This window comes from Cucumis sativus, chromosome 3 (genome assembly GCF_000004075.3).
Source record: "Cucumis sativus cultivar 9930 chromosome 3, Cucumber_9930_V3, whole genome shotgun sequence".
NCBI lineage: Eukaryota > Viridiplantae > Streptophyta > Magnoliopsida > Cucurbitales > Cucurbitaceae > Cucumis > Cucumis sativus.
The window spans coordinates 34,604,655-34,624,186 of record NC_026657.2 but is presented as its reverse complement, the minus strand read 5'-3'; the positions used below and the strand labels follow the sequence as shown (position 1 = coordinate 34,624,186).

At 32.0% G+C, this 19,532-nt stretch overlaps 2 protein-coding genes across 4 annotated transcripts; both read right to left on the bottom strand.

The window, feature by feature from the left end:
- Nucleotides 1–3,315: 3,315 nt before the first annotated feature.
- On the bottom strand, nt 3,316–13,005 carry LOC101215444 (polyribonucleotide nucleotidyltransferase 2, mitochondrial). Of its 2 annotated transcripts, none has more exons than XM_004141048.3 (16): nt 12,587–13,005; nt 12,139–12,294; nt 11,828–11,998; nt 10,977–11,102; nt 10,738–10,899; nt 10,230–10,349; nt 9,136–9,273; nt 8,834–8,996; nt 8,119–8,244; nt 7,685–7,815; nt 6,750–6,969; nt 6,574–6,657; nt 5,843–5,922; nt 5,461–5,604; nt 4,043–4,879; nt 3,316–3,894 (listed from the first exon to the last, which is right to left on the bottom strand). In XM_004141048.3, exons 1-16 carry the CDS (start codon nt 12,923–12,925, stop codon nt 3,793–3,795), a joined length of 3,099 nt encoding a protein of 1,032 aa, XP_004141096.1. In that variant the 5' UTR covers nt 12,926–13,005; the 3' UTR covers nt 3,316–3,792. The 2 variants fall into 2 exon arrangements, with proteins under 2 accessions (XP_004141096.1, XP_031738622.1); XM_031882762.1 differs by having other exon boundaries at nt 12,139–12,350; nt 12,587–12,728.
- Nucleotides 13,006–13,961: 956 nt separating this feature from the next.
- On the bottom strand, nt 13,962–18,733 carry LOC101218542. 2 transcript variants are annotated; one of them, XM_004141144.3, is made up of 9 exons: nt 18,495–18,733; nt 17,680–18,012; nt 17,211–17,244; nt 16,870–17,100; nt 16,652–16,741; nt 16,351–16,416; nt 15,795–15,886; nt 15,657–15,704; nt 13,962–14,384 (listed from the first exon to the last, which is right to left on the bottom strand). In XM_004141144.3, exons 2-9 carry the CDS (start codon nt 18,009–18,011, stop codon nt 14,273–14,275), a joined length of 1,005 nt encoding a protein of 334 aa, XP_004141192.2. In that variant the 5' UTR covers nt 18,012; nt 18,495–18,733; the 3' UTR covers nt 13,962–14,272. The 2 variants fall into 2 exon arrangements, with proteins under 2 accessions (XP_004141192.2, XP_031737746.1); XM_031881886.1 differs by having other exon boundaries at nt 17,680–17,998.
- Nucleotides 18,734–19,532: the final 799 nt, after the last annotated feature.

Sequence of the window (19,532 nt, the reverse complement as noted above, 5' to 3'; positions counted from 1 at the left end):
TGCTAATATTTACTTTGGTTTTATAATAAAAATAGTGTATTATTATTAAACAGATTATTGATCGTGTTCATCTATATAAGAGTATTTAAGATAACAAAAATGAAGAGAAATAAAAATTGATAGGTTTCATTAAAGAAAAATGAGACTTTGAATTTTTATTTTAATAAATTACTATTTGATTATTCGTGAATTGATTCGCTGATCTAATTAAAAATGAAAATATCAATAGAAAATATAATCACACTTAAAAGATGAGCAAATAAAATGATATTAAATCACAAAAGATTTTATTATTATTTTGATTGAATAGGATTTAAACTTATGCTATACTTATAGTTCCAATTTCACATTAATATCACGTCAACAAACCACCCTACCTAATTTTTATGTGAAATTTTATTTGGATTCTATTTGATGCTCATTTTTTACGAGAACCATGCGAGAGATAACTTACAAAGAATTACTCAACCCTTATCTAATTCAACGCTAAGTAATCTAGAGCTACGATTAACGATATTTATTACTTCCATTAACAAAAGCTTACAATATCATACAAACTCCTTTCACACCATGAATCTTCATTTTTCAAATTCAAAGAAAAACACCACAATCCTCAAAAACACTTTTTGCTCTAACTACCCATTTAAGATCTTAATTCAAATACCAACAAAAAAAGAAAAAAAGGTCACAATTTTGCCTTTTCATATTAAGTTTTAGATAGAGAAATTCTTTAAAGGAATATTGTTTTATTATAAAGTCAAATTGGGACCAAAAATTTTGGTAATTAGTAGGTAACAAAAAGGGGTTATTAACATTAATGATTTGGCCACGACGCACCGTTTCATGAAGAGTTGGGCCCTTCTAATTTAATGTCTTCTAACAACTCACATTGTCCACATGTCTTTCTCACACATTAATTAATTTGGCTTCTTGTGGCCCTCACGAATTTTGATTTCCTTTTTTGTTTGAATATGAACTTATAACTACAAGTCTACAATAAATAATAAATACTTTAACATTGTATTTTAAAAAATATATTACAAAAATGAATTATTGGATATATTATAAATTCTTTTGTTTTTATCAATTATCAAAAACATATTATAGTGATAAGGGTAGATAGGGTAGTTGGCAAAAGATTTTAGCCCAAAGTTGGCAATTTTATCACATAATGAAAATTAAAGATTATGTACTCAAAAGAGATTTTGATTTTAAATTGTGGAAAGAGCAAAAAAATTACATTTAATTCAATTTAAAAAGTAAAAAATACATAGTAAAATATCTTAGCGTTCTTTCACGAAGTGAATATGCTATGAAATATAATTTGTTATGCTCTCAAATAAAACGAGTTGCAACAAATATGCTATTGGATTGGTGGTTTCCATGAAAAGAAGGATCTTTTTTCTCTTAAATGGTTTGGAAAAGGAATTGTTAGTTGGGAGAACAAAGTGTTTTAATGACACAAATAGTTCCAATAATGTGCTTTTTCTTTTGATGCAATGAGAAAGTATAATGTCATTATTTGGGTAATGAAAGTCCAAAATCTTTTTGCTATTTGTTTCATAAATTCAATTTGGGTCACTCTCATATTCACCTAAAATTAGTTGTCATCCACATGTAAGAGAGATTGCTGTGATTCAATTTTCCAATTCGAACCTTTTTGTGAATCTCAATGTTAGACTCTAATTCAAATTATTTGGATTGAATGATTAATTGATATGAGTTGAAAAATATACTTAATAGATGGAAACGAAATGGATAGATTCTTTTAAATTTGTCATTCTTTCTCTTTAATGTAAACATCACAACATCTTCCAACCAAAGTTTTTTATGCTCTCCCTAAGAGTGAGAACTTTTCCGATATATTAGATTTAGACATTTTTAAATAAAAATCGATATAGTGACTTCTCAACTACATACAATGAAAAAATGATTTTTTTCAGTTCATACACACTTAGTATACAAAAGCACATCACATGAAGGAATACACAGACATATTTTTTTCCTCTAAAAAAATATTAGAAAGGTTGGTCCTAAAAGAACAGGAAAACAAGTTTGTAAAGCAAAGAATTTTTGTGGTGACCAAAACATAAAGCTATTGTTAGAAATATGCTACCAACAAAGAAAAAAAAAATTCTTTGGATCGCTAAATCATAATAATACTCTTTGACAATAGTAACAATGTGATTGATTTATAAGTTTACCTTATAAGAAGCATAATGATTTAAAAGATGATTTCTACTTTCTACCTCTAATTGATTTGCCAAGTCATTAAGTTTGATGTCTTACATTGTTTTTCTAATTGGCTTGAAACTTCCCCAACCGATTCATGTAGGCTGATTAGGGTATGTTTTTGTAATGGTTTAATTATCGAACCATTTTTTTAAAATAACAAAATATTGAAACTATTTACAAAATATATAAAAAAAAAATCATCTCCAACTCTCATTCAAGTCTTTCTCAAGTATATGGAATATTTTTACTATATTTTATAAATATACATATATATATATATATATATATATATATTGTTATCCATAACAATTTCCCTTTTCAAAATGTCGACTATCCATTTTGGTTATTTCACTCATTAGGATTAAAATAGTCAACTTTTAAAAATTGGGATCAAATGTACCAAAATTGAGAGTGTAAAGAATAAAATGAACATTTTAAAAGTTTATAGACTAAAATAAAACAAAATTTAAAAGATGTAAATCAAAATAAACTAAATTTAAAAATATAGAAACTTACAAATAAAGGAATAAAATGAAGTGTATTTTATATAAGTATAAAATTTAGCATTAACAATACGGGAAGTAGTCACAAGTAAAGTATCATTTGAAACAGCACCATCTTTGATGTCTCAATAATTTAATAAATAAAGTACGTATATTTGAATACAATCATATTGATTTATGTACTTTGAATACGGTTTATGTACTTACGATCAAATTTAGAGACAAATTAAACCTCATTGATAAAATTTCTTTTAAAAACAAGAATATTTTAGAAACACGAAAACCAAAACAAACATAACATTTTGAAAATAAACAAAAGTAAACCAAAGATTAAAAATATAGAAATCAACCTGAATAATGCATATACTTTGAAATTAAAATACTAAAATCAACTTAAGTTAGAAGAAAAAAATTTCAAATTATAAAATCAATAGTAAGAAAAAAAATCAAAATACATAAAAAAAAACAATATTTTAACTAAAAGGTCAAAAATACCTAATGAAATATTTCTAAGATTTGGGATTTTTGTTTTAATTATCATGATACACAGTTTAAATTTCTATCAATGAAACTTTAGTTCAAAATTAATTAGGGAGTAACTTTCTTATATAATAAAAAACAAATAAAAATGTAGTAACATAAGCAATCTACAATCCAAAAGCTAAATAAACTAAACCATCCAAAACTAATTTTACACAACTAAAATCAACTTACACAATCAGATAGCAAACAAAAAACGTGAAATGTACCAAAGATGATCTAGTTTCAAATCCTAACTACTGGTAGATAAAAAAAATGTAACTCCAAAGGCCAAGATGAATTTTAAGAACCAAAGAATGACTGTCGGCGTTGGCGTTGACGCCCCACTCGAACATTGGTTCCATCTCTATATGCTTGGAATAAAAGCTCCTGCTGTTTCTGCCAATAGCAAAGAACAGTCGAAGGTTGTAATATTTAAAGAGAGGCTATCAAAATTCTCAACGAAAGTGATTCACTTTCTTATTTCCCAGATTGACATTGTGAAAGTTAGAACTTGATGTCAGACGTCAATCTACTAATTATTGACCAACGACATCACGGGAATCCCACGGCCCGAAAAACTCGAGCATTGAACATGCAACTCATCCCCAACCTTGTAATTGCTCTGGTTGTCTCCCTGTATAATGCAAAAAGAAAAAAGAAAAAAAAACGGTAGAAGACTCATCATCTTTTAGACCTTCAACAATGTAAACTTTGTTTACTAAAACAGATAGAATCAGTCAGCCACAATATAAGGTCTCAAAAAGAAGAAAATGGTAATGTACCTCGAATCGATACATCCCACGAACCCCTCCACCCAAATCAAGTACTAAACCATGCAATCGTATCTGATAAATCTTTGCTTTGACTTTTGTTCCAATTCTCAGATTACTTGGAGTCAAGGGGTCTTGAACTTCAACTTCATTGTTATTTACATCATTCTGAGTCAACGGTTTTGACTGGCCTTTCGATCTAGAAGTGGCGTTCAGTTTTTTAGTGCTCTTAAGTTTCAAGTTCCCAACAGCAGATTTCTTTTCTTCCTCATTACAATCTTCGGCACTTGTAGAAGCAGTGTTTTGTTTTTGGGTTGTCTTACGTTTCGGTTTCTTAACAGCAGATTTTTTTTCTTCCTCATCACAATTTTCATCACTTTTAGAAGTGGTCTTCAGTTTTCGGGTATTTTTTTGTTTCCTGTTGTTGACAGCAGATTGTTTTTCTTCCTCATCACAATCTTCATCACTTGTAGAAGCGTTGTTCAGTTTTTGGGTATTCTTAAGTTTCAGGTTCTTAACAGCAGATTTTTTTTCTTCCACATCACAGTCTTCAGCACTTCGAATAAGGACAGATGGAACTGACGAAGTAGGATTCACCTCACTACCTACACCTTTGTCCACTGCAGGTATATTTGATGTAGAATTCTGAGTTTTGGGTTGCGTCTTATATACTTCTCCAACAGAAGGAAGTGATTCCAAAGAAGAAACAGAATTTCCATTCGGACCTTTGGCTTTTGGTACAGGCAACAATGCTTTAAGGGACAATTTAATGTTACCGTGAACATCTTGACCTATGCACCTCAAGCTAATCTTCTGACCAACAGACACAATATCGGAAACCCGGGAGACCTGATTCACAAGAAGCATGAGCTACTTTTACATGGAAAAAAATAGGATACTTGTAAATTAACTAAGAACCCATTTTGCAACCATTTGATTTACGGTTTCTCATTTTAAAAAAAATTAAGCATATAAATGCACATTCCACCTTTGAGTTTATTTCTTAAAAACATGTTTTTGCTTTTGGAATTTTGTTAAGAATTCAACTTTTTACTTGGAAAAATGAAAATCATTTTTAAGAAATTGAGCGGCCTACATATATGATTTACAAAAACCAAATGGTTACTGAGTTGTACCAAAACTTTTTAAATAATTAATCTGCAAGTTCAAAGACCAATCCACACACTTCAATAAATTTGGCCTTATATTAGATCGATAAATATACTTCGCAAATAAATTGAATGGCCTTATAGAATTTTAATATATACCACGATATAGATTACTGATCTTTACGCTAGATATGAGATCGATGAATATACTTTGCAAATAAATTGAAAATAGAAACACGTAATTTAGATTACTTTTGTATAAGAAAAGTCATAAAAAAAGAAAATGTTTGGTTGAACTCATTTCAAGAAAAGAGTGCTTACTGGATCGTGTGACAACTCTGAGATGTGAAGAAGGCCTTGCTGCCCACCGTTAAACTCAATAAATGCACCGTACTCTTTTACTGAACTTACAACACCTTTATAAGTTCCTCCAATTTCAATCTCACGGCCAAGTGTGAAATCAACCTGTAAAATAGTGAAGTATCTCAGTCAGCCTGTAAAAAAGTTACGATAGAAAAACTTGCTAGATTCAGGCAGAGAAAATTTCCTATACTTTCACTAGAAGTACAAAATATAAACATAATTTCCCTAAACATAATATTAACAAAGTTACAACGCATTCAACAAAAAATTTTGGGCAGCACAAAGTAGCTCGTAGCCTTGAAATATGAAGATAACATGGAACACAAGTTAGAAGTCGTACCCTATCTTGTACATTTTCCATCACAGCTTGATTTTTAGCCAATATGGTAAGAGTACCATCACCTACTGATATGCGTGCACCTAAACAATATCAAGAAAACCATGGCTGAAGAAGAGACGATCATAAATATTCAAGAAGTATCGAAGCTGAAGTAAGAAAACAATTATCTTGATAGTCCTGGCAGCATTTTCCTTCTGATAATTGTATAGTATCCAGACACAATATTTACTAGCAACATTAGTGAAAAGACTTGCTACTATGGAAGGCAATGCATCTATGCTTGATGCAAAAACAATGATCTTAATAAAAAATAATTGTTGGGCATTAAGCCTTGATTTGCACTTCAAGGTTTAGAAAAATATATATCATACTGAAAAATATATATCATACTAATCTATTTTTTCTAGATTCATAGGTATCCAAACCAATTACATGCATCTCAACTAATCTCACAAGATAACCCATCTGACTCTACAACATTTGAGTGTCTAGAAAACTAGTAGGAAATCAATTTTTAAGTAGATGACCACCATGAATTGACCCTTGACCTCTAGGCCAAAGATACCATACCCTTGACCTCTTAGCCAAATATACCATATTAATTTAGTTTGAACAAATGGGAAAGAACACCTAGACCACAAATCAATAAATAATATCATGGGAGACTACAAAGCTAGAAGCAATAAACTAAATGAGTGAATAAAATCACAAATTCTAACTGCACAGTACACCTGTTTCCGCTTCAATCTTTTTCTTCACAATACCAAGAGGTCCAATTAGGCGACGAAGAGCTTCATTAGTATACTTTAGGGTAACTGCAATGGGTGACCAAGTGCATTTAATAGGTTTCCAGTAGTATATAATAGACAGTTGATGGAAAAAAAAATAGTTGAATAATAATTCCCACCTAATCGAGGACAGTTTTCATCATCCTTCATACGTGGTGCATTAATCTCACGCTCCATGTGGTCAAGTATTTGCCAACGACCTTTACGTGCATGCTCTAGGGACTCACATATTATGTCCAATGGAATTCCAGCAGGTTTTATATCCAACTGAATGGCTGTAACACCTTTTCGTGTGCCAGCTATTTTGAAGTCCATATCACCCAGATGATCTTCAAGTCCCTACAAATCCATATGCAACAAACTCACTATCCACATTAGCAGAAGGAAAGAAGTATGACGGCATCTGAAATTTTGCTAAGTTTCAGAATCTTTTCTTTTATGTACGCCTTCCTATAGAAGCTTGAAGGAAGAAGAGGTTGTGGACTTGGGTACAGATAATTTTTAGTGTTAGAAGGCGAAAAAATTGTTAAGAACAACCAACCTCATTGGTATTCATAACAACAAGAAACGTACCCCTTTCATTCATTAGAGAAAAGTAATATTACAACCTACTATCCACAAATCAAATCCAAACAAAACCCATTAAAGATATTTGCAAAAAGTTGCACAATTTTTAGACAGTCGCAAGGACAAAATTTAGCTAACTCAAATACTTCCCTACACTCTATCTTGCCCATTAAAATTTTGTTGTTCAACCAGCTACCATCCCCATAACAATTTATTCTTCCTTCCGATCTCAATTCAATCCATTATCTGCAGCAACTCTCGGCTAATAACCACTATCTACCACTAGTTCGTTATGTCTAATTTCTAATATTATAGCAGCTAGCAGTAGCACTAAATAATTCTAGAGCCAGTTCACCCCTTGTCCCTACTCCTGCAATACTGCGTACCAGAGATCAAGAGAACACATCATCTAACAAATAGAGGAGTGAAACTAAAAGTTGTCCATGATCCAGAGAACTAAAGCAGGGATGGAAAGAGAAAATCTTACCAGTATATCAGTCAAGATACGGTAATCTTTAATTGCACCAGTTGATGGATCAGTTTCACTAACAAGGCCCACTGAAACCCCAGCCACATGTTCATTTAACGGAACCCCAGCATCCATCAATGCCATACTACCTGCAGAAATAAGGTCATATTAACCACATGAAATCATAACTGGTGCAATTATCTCAAATTAATATAACTATAGCAGATTGATTATGACAAAATGAAAACTTTCATAAAATTCAGTAGGCTAAAATGAAAGGATCTGATTAATGAATCAGAAATTGAGAGAGCAATCAAATTCATCACAATTTGTGACTACAACAAATCATACAGCAATAAGTAACAATTTTTTTATTTCAACCCTAGAAATGAAAAGCATCGTTTACTTTTCATTAAAAATAGAAAAGGTTAAAGCTCAAGAGCAAATTGTACCTCCACAAACAGTCGCCATTGATGTTGAACCGTCTGAGGCCATGACTTCTGAGTTTATACGGACGGCATATGGAAATTCACTTTCAGGAGGTAACACAGCGAGCAAAGCTTTCTCAGCAAGAGTACCTACCAAAAAAAAAAAATCATTCGAATTGAATACTGAATTCCATTCATTAATCCTAGAGTATTAAATGCTTTAGAAGATTTTTTTTTTTATAGAAATTCTTTAGATGATAGGTTGCATCAAAAGTTTCTACCTTTCCTTTCCTCACCCCACATGTCTGCAATTAAACCCCCTCTACAGCTGATCATGTTATAGATAATCAACAACTATAAGTTACTACAAGTTAAATTTGAAATAAAAGCCCACGGATTTCTCAAACTTTGCTCCTTATCAAAAATCTTTCAGAAACTGAAGTTTGACCTTTACCAACCTAAAAACAAAAGCAAGAGTAAATGAAGGATTGATTCTCTCACAACAAACCTCAAAATTTACTCCTTACCACAGGATGACCGATCTAAAGGATTTTAACTGATACTGCTGAAGTTGAACATTACCTTATGTGAAAGAGAACCTTTGTTTCCCAATGGAAATCTAAATCTCCATAGGTAAATGGAAACCAACTCTTTATTCCTATGACCAAATTTCCATACCATCTGGCCCAGTTCAGTTTAAATATATTGGATTCCATGAAGAAAAAGATAAATCATTTACCATGGCCAACTTCACGCCTATTTAAGCCACCTCGTTTTCCCACTTCGTTTATTGAAAATGGGGGGAAGCTATAGTGAAGCATAAAACGTTTTGTTGGTGGTCCAACGAGAGAATCCAAATGTTGAGCATCTGCTGGCGCTCCAAGTGTAACAGTACATAGAACCTGTATGGGAGTAAATCATAAGTTCTTTTCTAGAACTAGAAATTAAAAGTAACACATCACAAAGTTTTCTGAAACCTAATGGTAAAATGATTAATAATAACTAGCCAAAAACTACTAAAGAAATTGTAGCGTAGCTGACCTGAGTATCTCCTCGAGAAAAAATTGATGACCCATGAAGTATGGGTAAATAACTCGATTCACAATACAAAGGCCTAACTTCGTCAAGACGTCTACCATCAAGTCTACGTCCTTCGGCAATGATTCTTCTGCGGACAACCTAGTAATTCATGTGCTTTTATTAAAAAACTTAAGGACGAATGTATTAAAAAACTTAAGGATTGAACAAAAAATTATGTGCTTTGTTTGTCCTTAATTAGAAAACAAAGTTTTCATACAGTTACAGCTATCCCAAAATTAGTATCCATCAATGACAATGATACAGTACACAAACCTAGAGAAAGCTACACATTTCTGGAAATAGTTGTGTTGAAAGATAGATAAATTGCATGGATTTCACTGAATTGTCAACTTTGAGATAGAGGGTTACAGTCTAAGAAGCACTGACACTCCTAAGATGACAAAGTATCGATTTCGGACACGTCACCGACACGCTGAATTATTAGGTTTCTTCTTCTTTTAATTATTAGGTCTCTTCACGCCCTCTTCTCCGGTTCTCCCCACCAGGCCACCAACCATCTCCGCCCTCGTTATGTTTTATGGCTCTAAACTTGTTTTGACATTTTTAATTGGAATCCTTGTTATGTAATATGATTAAATGCATAACATACATTTAATTTTTTTCTTAAGAATTGACATGTCCCCAACATGTTGTGTCCTACTTTTTTGAAAAATGGCATGCCGCCATGTCGTGTGTCGGTATTTGTGCTTCCTAGGTTGTAAGCTTCAAATAAACATTCTAAATATAATAAAATGTAAAAAATTTATACTGATCAAAATTTCTGTTTGGTCGAGATTAAGAAGAAAGAATAAACAAAAAAATAATGTACTATAAGATAAGAATTTTTTTTTTTTTTTTGATAAGAACAAAAAAATAATGTACTATAAACTACAATTTTTTTAGTACATTATAGAACAAAAAATAATGTACTATAAACTACAAAGAAACTGAATTTAGTCACCAACTACAACTCAAACTCAAACTTTGCATAATAAGCAAAAGAGAAACATCTTCCAAATGTTTATAACTGTATTGCCATAGACTCATATACATACCTTTTTCCTCACATAGTCTACTGCTTTTGGCAAAACCTTCAGGCCTTCTTCATAGCATTCTTCTTCAAATACCTTCTTTACATCTTCTGTGATCTTCTCTAAGGCCTCACCACGTTCAAACTAAATATAATACAAATTAAAACTATTAGTAATTGATCATGAAAAATATTAAATGGGAAAAATATTATTTCTGCAAAGAAGCATGGAAGACACCCAAAGGAAGGTCAGCAGAAGTTTTTTCTTTTCTTTTGATATCAGTGAGTGTCCATACCGGTTTATGCACCTCAACTAATCTCATGAGACAACCCACTTGACCCTAACATTAGGATGTCAAGAAAACTTGAGGAATTAATTCCTAGGTAAGTGACTACCATGGATTGAGGACATGACCTCTTAGTTTATTGAGACTGTTTCTCCTTTTTTACCATTAGGCCAACCATGATGGTTAGGTCAGCAGAAGCGCAAGGCAATAATTCAAACATTCATCTTGCAAATAAATACTGAATACCTTGCCATAAGAGGGGTCAGTGAAAACAGCTTCAATAGGGGATTCGGCTAACTTGGCAACTTTCTCCAATGTACTATCTGACACCATGGACAACTTGTATTCCTTCTTCAGCTTTCCAGCTTTAGCAGCCAGTCTGATTTGTGGTTCAAGAAACTTAACTGCCTAAAATATCAAATTCGGTGACGTAAGTAGCAATCAGTTACAAAAAATCTAGCTGAATCGAACTCCCCATCACTTACTTCAGGATGTGCCAACCTCAATCCAGCTTCAAGATCTTTTTCTGTGATTTCACGTGCTTGGACATCAATCATCAAAGTTTTCTCCCTTGTACAGGCATATATTAAGTTGAGGTCGCTCAAGTTAAGCTGCATAAAATGCAAAGCTAATAGACTCATAAATAGGAGAAATCCAACTACAAGATGTTGCCAAAATCATAACAATTAACTAGTTAATCATTTCAGAGATGTTGACAGAAACTGAACTAAACCAAAAATTTCTAAAATATGAAGTTCAATAAATTGCAATAGCACTCTCTCAAGATGTTTTCATGAAGCACACAATACAAAATTCTAATAAAAAATTTATACTGCAAGAACGAAAAATGATGAATAATGAGGCTATTAAGAGTGTTTAAAGTATAGGCTTTTAGGAAACTTTTTTTTAAAGTTCAACAAAGGATTTCAACCACTGACCACTTGATTGATATTTCTTACTTTATGTCAATCGAGCTACGCTCGTGTTGTCAACTTATTTGAATATTCTCTTTACAATAACTTATAATTTTAATATTCTCTTTACAATAACTTCTAATTTTAATATTCTCTTTACAATAACTTCTAAAACTAAAAAGTAAATAAATAAAATTATTAACTGATTTAAATTTCAAGGTCATGGAGAAATAAAATTTAATACTTATTTTCATAAATTTTGTTTTGATGATGAAAGGTGGCGGAGTAAAAACTGATTCAGAAATAAAACTTCACTATTTAAAATAATAAAGCCATTTAGTATGAATAGAAGTTGTCTTTGTTTGTAGCATGTATGGAACATAAAGATGGCGCAGGGTGCAGTCAAGCACCACTCTAATTACCTCATCCATTGTTGGGTTGACAACAAACTGCCCATCAATTCTTCCTATACGTATCACTCCAATGGGGCCACCCCAAGGAATATCTGATAACATAAGAGCAGCGGATGTTGCATTAGCTGCCATAACATCTGGATCTTGTTTACCATCGGAAGAAAGAACGCTGGCCATTACCTTTGATTAGGGAATATGCATGAAAATCATCATGACAAAATGGGTCAATGAACAGTCATGCTAAAGTATTGTGACATAAGATCTCACGTGATCATTAACCAAAGTTCATGAACATAAAAACCTAAACTCAAAATACATACCTGGACCTCGTGGTAAAATCCAGCGGGAAACAATGGCCTAATAGGACGATCTATAATGCGGCCACATAAAAGTTCCCGCTCTTTGGGAGCCCCCTCTCTCCTCGTGAATGTACCCGGAATAACACCTTGTGCAAATTGCTTCTCTTGATAATCCACCTAATCAGATGAAAAAAGTATTCAAAACCTTCCTCCACTCCACATTCTAGCAAATGCTGTAGGAAGAACACATGACACAACCAAACACCCAATTACAGAAATTAAAAATCATCACATATCATCAAAAATGAAAATGTGGCCAGAAAATTTTTGAGTTATGCTGAAAAACAATCATGAGTTGTTTACTCTATTAGCTCAATCGTTATTGACTGGCTATGAAGCGCAATCATTTGGTTTGAATTCACCGTTGGTACCAAATTCAGTATCAACAAGAACTATAGAATATACATACCGTGAGAGGCAAAAAATCACGAGCGGCGTCCCCCTTAGCAGAGGCAACAGTAGACAAGACCTTGGTCTCTTCAATGCCCAAAACCGCTGCGCCATTAGCAAAGCGAGCGATCTTTCCAGTTTCCAACTTAACCAAGCGCGACCCAATCTCAAAAACTTCTTCGAAAGTTTCGAGAACCTTTGTTCGACCGAGGGTTGTATTGGGATCAACCTGCTGCTGGGACTGGGAGGAGAAGCCCATACGGCCACAGCAAATGGTACGAAAGCCGAGGCTCCTCCAAGTTAGAAAATGAGGAATGGTAGAAAAAAGTGGGTTCGCTTTGGTAGCCATGGACGCCATGGCAGCTCTCACAAACTTTGAGCTCCCAAGGGGTTTAGGGTTTAAGAGTTTTGGCTCCAGGTTATGAGTGTGAGTGAGAGTTATATACTTTCAAAGCAGAGGAGGGCAGCAAAAATAAAAATTCCACCTCTTGTATTTTTTAAAACGGCTATGAGTGAATTTTTGGAATGAGTTATCAAGATCAATACGTACAATATTTTACTGTAATTTTTGTTATATTTGTATATATGTTGACAAGTTTTGTTGTTCAATTTCATAGCTTCCTTGTTTCATACATTGTTGGAGTAGTCATTTTTAGAAGTGTTTTAGTTTGAAAATGTTTACAAAACGTCAAAGGTATTGAACGTAATAATAAAATAAAAGACAAAATTTAAAAGTATATTCTATAATATAATTTTTTCTTTAGTTGATACACTTTAATTATTAAAGTGTCGTATATTTATAGGTATGATTTGGGACGACAATGGATTCGTTTGAATTGATTTAAGAAAAAAGTGATTTTTTAAACTCAATTTTTATTTAAACCTTTTTATAAAAACCATTTAAAATACACTTCAAAACTATTCCAAACACTCTCAATATCGGTATTTTAGGAACATTTCACTATAAATTTTGAAAACACATGTTATATTTCATCACGTGAAAGTTGTTATCGGTAGTTAACCAATTTTGATGAGAGTTAACATCGAGGATCCAATTTCAAGATTGATTAGTACATAAACTAGAACTACAGAACCATCAACATACCTGGCAATAGTTTATTATTTCATACTGTGTAAAATCATAGATGTGTAATTGTGTGTGTATATTTTTAACATCTAACGTTTGAGATATTAAAACATCTAATGTCTAAACCAATTGGGTTGAACATAAAACCTAAACTGATGAGTTTAACAAAATCCAGACCAATTATCCCCACGTACCAAAAACACAAGCTCGGTTTCACAAGGTTAAGCTAAGGACCTATACTTCAAATCTATCACCGATAGAATATGAAATTTTACTAGATTTTATAAATATTTTCAATAGTTAATAATTTCCTCTAAACACAATCTAAAATTAAAATTAAAAGGAAGATCAATTGTGTCATATACATGACAGTAACATTGTAACATTGTAGGTATGATTACAAACCTATGGTGAAACATTTACATCTTTTTGGTAATAGCATCCACAAATGTGTTCTCCATTCCACCCCTCTCCTTTTGCTATCTCCCTATTTTTGGTCAGAATATTTTCTCTTTCTCAATATCAAGTTTCCTACCTTTGAAGGGAAGGGGAAAACAAAAGAAAATAATTAAGTAATCAACCAAAAAAACTAAATTCAACGTTTGTCAGTCTTGCTTGCTAGCAATGGTATGGCTGAGGGAACCACTTCATTATCAGTTTATGTTTCAGTTTTATAATCAACATGAAAATACCATAGCTTGGAATGTGAATCGATCCCATTAGCATATACCTGAGATTCATCAAAGAAAAAGGATTTAGAATCACTTCAGAAGTGATAGTCGGAGTAATAATTTAAAAAGAAAAATTAGATAAGTAGATTTTGTAAAATTGATTTTGATAACAAAAGTGATTTTAAAACCATCAGATTACTCAAAATTGTATTTTATATTTGGAAGTTTATTTTTTTAAAAAAATAATTGTAATAAATAACTAATTTTATTAATTTATTTTATTGTGAGATTAGTATATGCAAATTGATATGTGAGGTAAAAAAACGAACATATTAAAAATAAAAGAAAATTCAAAAACATATGATTCATCCAAACTAAAAATGTCTGTATCATTACAAAATGCTTAAATAGAAGGAAAATGTGGTGCCATGTGAAATGGTTGAGGTACGAGATGGATTGGAGAGAATGGGGAAGACATACGTGAAATAATGCTTCAAAAATCAATTTTAGGTTAAAAGTCTCCCTATTAAGTAAAAGGGTATTTTAGGTATTTCAAAAACTATGAAAAATAAGGTGGTGATTCTAGAATAATCACCCACTCAAAAAATGAGAGATGATGTTTCACAAATTAATTTGGAGTAATTTCTTATTTTTCTAAAATCACTTTTATTAGGTTGCAAAACACTCTATATTTATACAAAAGCTAAAATCACTACTAAACACATTCAACATGTTTGAAAGTGACTTTGAAATTTGTTGAGGTGCTGACACAGACACTAATAGATATGTTAAAAAAACTGATTAAATGAAAGAAAATAACATGGGTCAGTACCTTATGGAACAAAGGTTCAGAGATCTATATTGTTCCATTTTGGTTTGAGGTTAATGGTTTATAAATTATTTGATAAAACCAAACATAACAAGTTGAATGTTCATTTATATGGTGAATAGATCTCTACTCAGACAATGTTTAACTTCTGAACTTTTAAGTCACATCTAGGAGTTATGTTTCAAAATAGATTTAACGACTTTTGTAAAATGATTAATGAAAAATTAACAGCAACGAATATAATTGCTCTTTGAATAGAGTTTAGGAAACAAGTACAACGTTTATAAACCAAGAACAAGTAAAGAAAAACCTTCTTTTAAAAAATGAATCTATATGATATAAACGCAAGTGAGTATGTACAAATTAATAGTCATTTGTTTGTTAATCAGAGCATAGTTTCTAGACTGTGATGAAGTTGCAGATCATGATACATTAAATACTTAAGTTATGTGAAAGTTCATGCCAAATAATTTTCGAATGAATTGAAAATCTAGGTACGTACCATAATGGAGAATACGGAGCCGACAGATCAAGAAATGGGTAAGGCCACCTGCAGAAAAGAAAGGCAACTCTTGCTATTTTATAGGTGAACTTCATAGGCAAGAGTTGGAAAATAGAACTAAGGGAAATTGTAAGTTACCCAATCGAAACAAATGCGTGAACGATCCACTGGGAAATGACGTAAATACCCGTCCATAAAAAGAAGAATGAAATTCGGAACGTTGGAAGTGTCTGCAGTGGATTGACATCAAACAGCTTATTAAAAGAAGAGTACAAGGAAGATAAAAAAAAACGAGGCTAAAAAACAAAGCAGCTTTCATGAAAAGTAACAATTAGTATCTAAACTTGTATTTGTAAAATTTCTCATTGTATTTTAATTTTGTAGTGAATTAGTAATCCTTGAACTAACAATTTAGTCCATACTAGGAAAATTTGTACCATTTAAGTCAGAATCATGAAAAATACTGTTAGATTTTAATGGGAATCTCGTTCATGTATAAATTAGATTAGATTGTTAAAAAAAAGTAGAATGTAAATTGTAATATACTAGAATATAGAGACTAAATTGTTACATTGTTCAAAGTAGTGGGACTAAATTTTACAAACTAAGGTTAAGGATTAGTTGTTACTTTAGTAAAGTTTAGGTATCAAAAATATTTTTTAAACAAAAAGTGATATAGAAGAGAAAACATTACCAAGCTATTAAGAGCAGTTTCACCGAGAAGTAAAACCAAATTCAGCGTGTGCATATTGATCGTCATCTGACATTATGGAGATAACTGATTGAGATGGAGCAAACCTTAAGCAAAGGAGAATTTGAAATTGTCATAAATGAACTATGAACTGATATCCAACAAATATTCTCGAGTAATTACAATGATACTAATTATAACTATATCAGAGCTATCATTTGATGCATCTCAACCGATTATGATTAGCATCCAAGTAAACAACATAGTAAAGGCTAGACATTTTGCTTGAAACCAGGGTACTTACAAAGCTTAAATTGTAATCTTTGATGGTAAGAAATGGAAATATGACAAACCAATAAGTGCAATCAGTGAGTACAACTGCCCCTGCATTGATCTGTTTGGAGAAAACAAAAAAAAAAAAACAAAGTCGGCAAAGTCGATCATGATACAAACAAATTTGAGACTTGATTTTTCACAAGTTAAACAACTTATATAAAAAAAAAAGTTACACAGAAAATTAACCTGGAATAAAACTTCAAAAATATAACACCAGATGTTGACAGCCGTTGAAGAAAAGCTTTGGTCCTTTGAATACGAAACTATATTTCCTCCAATTAAATTTGAGGGCTTCCCAGAAAGAAGAGGAACCTGTTGCCCTTCCTCCATCCCATTCTCATTAACTTGAGCACAAAGACCTTCTGTTCTTTTTCTGTTACAGAGAAAAACTCCATATATGGAAATCAATGACCCACACTGAAAGAAGAAATTTAGATAATGAGCTATTGAAGCATTGAAGAAGCTGAAATACATAGAAGCTTATGCTATTGATCAGTACTGAAATTAAGAAAAATAGATGAACATACCGCAAAATATATTGTAAGTAAAGTAAATGCCCATCTGCCAAACAATCCATACAGCAAAACAGAAGTCAGAAGATTATAAAGGGAAGGGGGTTTATAAACACTGGAAAATTTGTTGGTAAATTTGCACAGTATGTCATTTATAAGAACATAATCGAGGATACATAAATGATGAATTCAAATTTGCAACCTCCTGAAATAATGATAAATTCATTCCAGTAAATATCCAGAACATCCAAATCACCTCCATCCTTGATGTTGAATCAATAATTTAAATGCCTTATTTTAACTAAAATCAAATGAGTCCAATTAAGACAACTCACTAACTCGCTGTTCTAAGGAACAGTTAAACAGCGAGTAATGACTAGAACAATTCATCCAGAGACAAAACAGTATACGCAGAAGGTTTGATTTGCTCTACCTTACTTTTAGATAGCCAAGATGATAATCATAGTAAGAAGAGAATGCTTACTGAGTATAATAATAGAACATGGAAGCTCCGTTAACCAAAGCCTTGACAATTAATGAAGCCAACATCATACCAAATGCACAAACTCGAAAAGCCAGTAAACAGATGGGATGAATTTGTATGAGACATGGTGTCCAAGCTTCACAACCCCGAAGTTTGTTTTTATCCTGCTGAGTTCCTCGTCTGCTATGTCCTAATCTATCCTTAACTTCGTAATTCCATATCATCCATAGTGCAAAGGTAAAAGAAGCAAATACCCAAATTTCACAGCTTAATGCCCACCAGTTTAACCAGTAACTGAGGGTCGTTGCATCGCCAGTACCTTCGAACAGCATCCTGACACATAATATAATTAAATACTTCCAAATTTCATTGATCAAGCTCAAATTTCTAAAAAATTCTATTCCGTATAAAAACAGATCAAAACATAAAATTTCAAGCCAATAAGTGAAACCAGAGTTCTTAGTCATTAAAACTAGAACGGTCCATTCCTCAGATCAATCCATTAAGCAAAAGATAAGCCAGATTCAAAGTTTCTAATCACAGCCCAGATAAGCATATGTAATTGTCATTACAAACCTCAACAAGAAAATTTTCAAGCCATTATTAACCCATTCAATTAAAATCAATTCCGTTCTACTTAGTACTGAACTATTCTTTTCTCAAATTAGAGCCACAAACCATCATATTACTAACAAAATTGCACACCACATGATCATTAATTCATTGGAATCACTTTTAATTTCCCAATGTAGACACATTTTTCTTCATACTCTCAGCAACTGCACTGACTGAACACAATCAAATGAAAAACTTACAGAGACGGCAAAATGGGAAAAAGTGAAGGATTCTTGAAGAGGAAAAAAAATTTGAAGACGATTATTCCAGTTTGAATGTTGGTTTTGGTTGATGGCGACAACAGAGCTTGGGTTGAAAATATGAAAACGTCAAAATCAAAGGAGAATGATGAGGGAATTGCTTCGTCTTCGCCTTAAGAGTTCGCCACGTTCTCTATGGAGCTTCTCTCGGTGATCGTTAGTCCTTCACAATTTCTCAGCCTCAAATTTATTTTCTATTAGTTATTAAAAATGTTTGAAATTTTGTTGAGGTTTAAGGTACAATTACCTTTTTACCCGTCAGTATTTTTTTCAGTTGCAAATATAACAATTAAAAATAATAAAATATATAACAACGTCTGAAAAGAATTGTAAATATAACAAAATCTATGAATTTATCCGTAATACATTGTAGGGGTGTAAGAATATGTATTGAACCCGAATAACCGGGACTACCCAACCTATATTATAAGGGTTGAGTTGAGTTAAAAAAATTATATTTTTTTTAATTGGGTTGGGTCTCGGGTTGGAGAGTTGAAAATTTTGGTTCAACCCGAATTAATATAATATATATATATAATTTAGTTAATAAAATAAAATGAAAAAATAGGTCAAGGTCTTTCCAACTCGACCTATATTTTACAAGTTGGGTTGGGAATGCAAACCAACCAAACCCGATTAGATTACGGATAGACTTTGCTATATTTGCAACTTTTTTAAAATGTTAATACTTTGAATTTAATTGTTATATATACAATTGTCCAAAAAACACAATAATTAACTTCATAAAATACTTTTTTAAAAAGTCCACATCGTAAAAATTATTACAATCACATAGAAATCTCTTTCGTACTTAAAGACCCGTTACAAGAGCAATATTACACTACTCACACAACTGAATTGGTATACCAAGTATTTCACATTAACATTATTTGAAACTAAAGATATAGATAGAGTGCTTTAATAATTTTTCAATGTAAGATGAACGATTCTTCTAATGTTTCGTTAAAATTCAACAAA

Excerpts from the sequence above, each read along its gene's own strand:
- LOC101215444 (XM_004141048.3), bottom strand. The coding sequence starts at position 12,925 with ATGGCGTCCATGGCTACCAAAGCGAACCCACTTTTTTCTACCATTCCT. Across the intron at positions 11,103-11,827 it reads TCAACCCAACAATGGATGAG|CTTAACTTGAGCGACCTCAA; the intron begins GTAATTAGAGTG and ends CATTTTATGCAG. Across the intron at positions 9,274-10,229 it reads TAGACTATGTGAGGAAAAAG|GTTGTCCGCAGAAGAATCAT; the intron begins GTATGTATATGA and ends ATGAATTACTAG.
- LOC101218542 (XM_004141144.3), bottom strand. The coding sequence starts at position 18,011 with ATGCTGTTCGAAGGTACTGGCGATGCAACGACCCTCAGTTACTGGTTA. Across the intron at positions 16,742-16,869 it reads TTTTTGAAGTTTTATTCCAG|ATCAATGCAGGGGCAGTTGT; the intron begins GTTAATTTTCTG and ends TTCTCCAAACAG. Across the intron at positions 15,705-15,794 it reads CACGCATTTGTTTCGATTGG|GTGGCCTTACCCATTTCTTG; the intron begins GTAACTTACAAT and ends TCTTTTCTGCAG.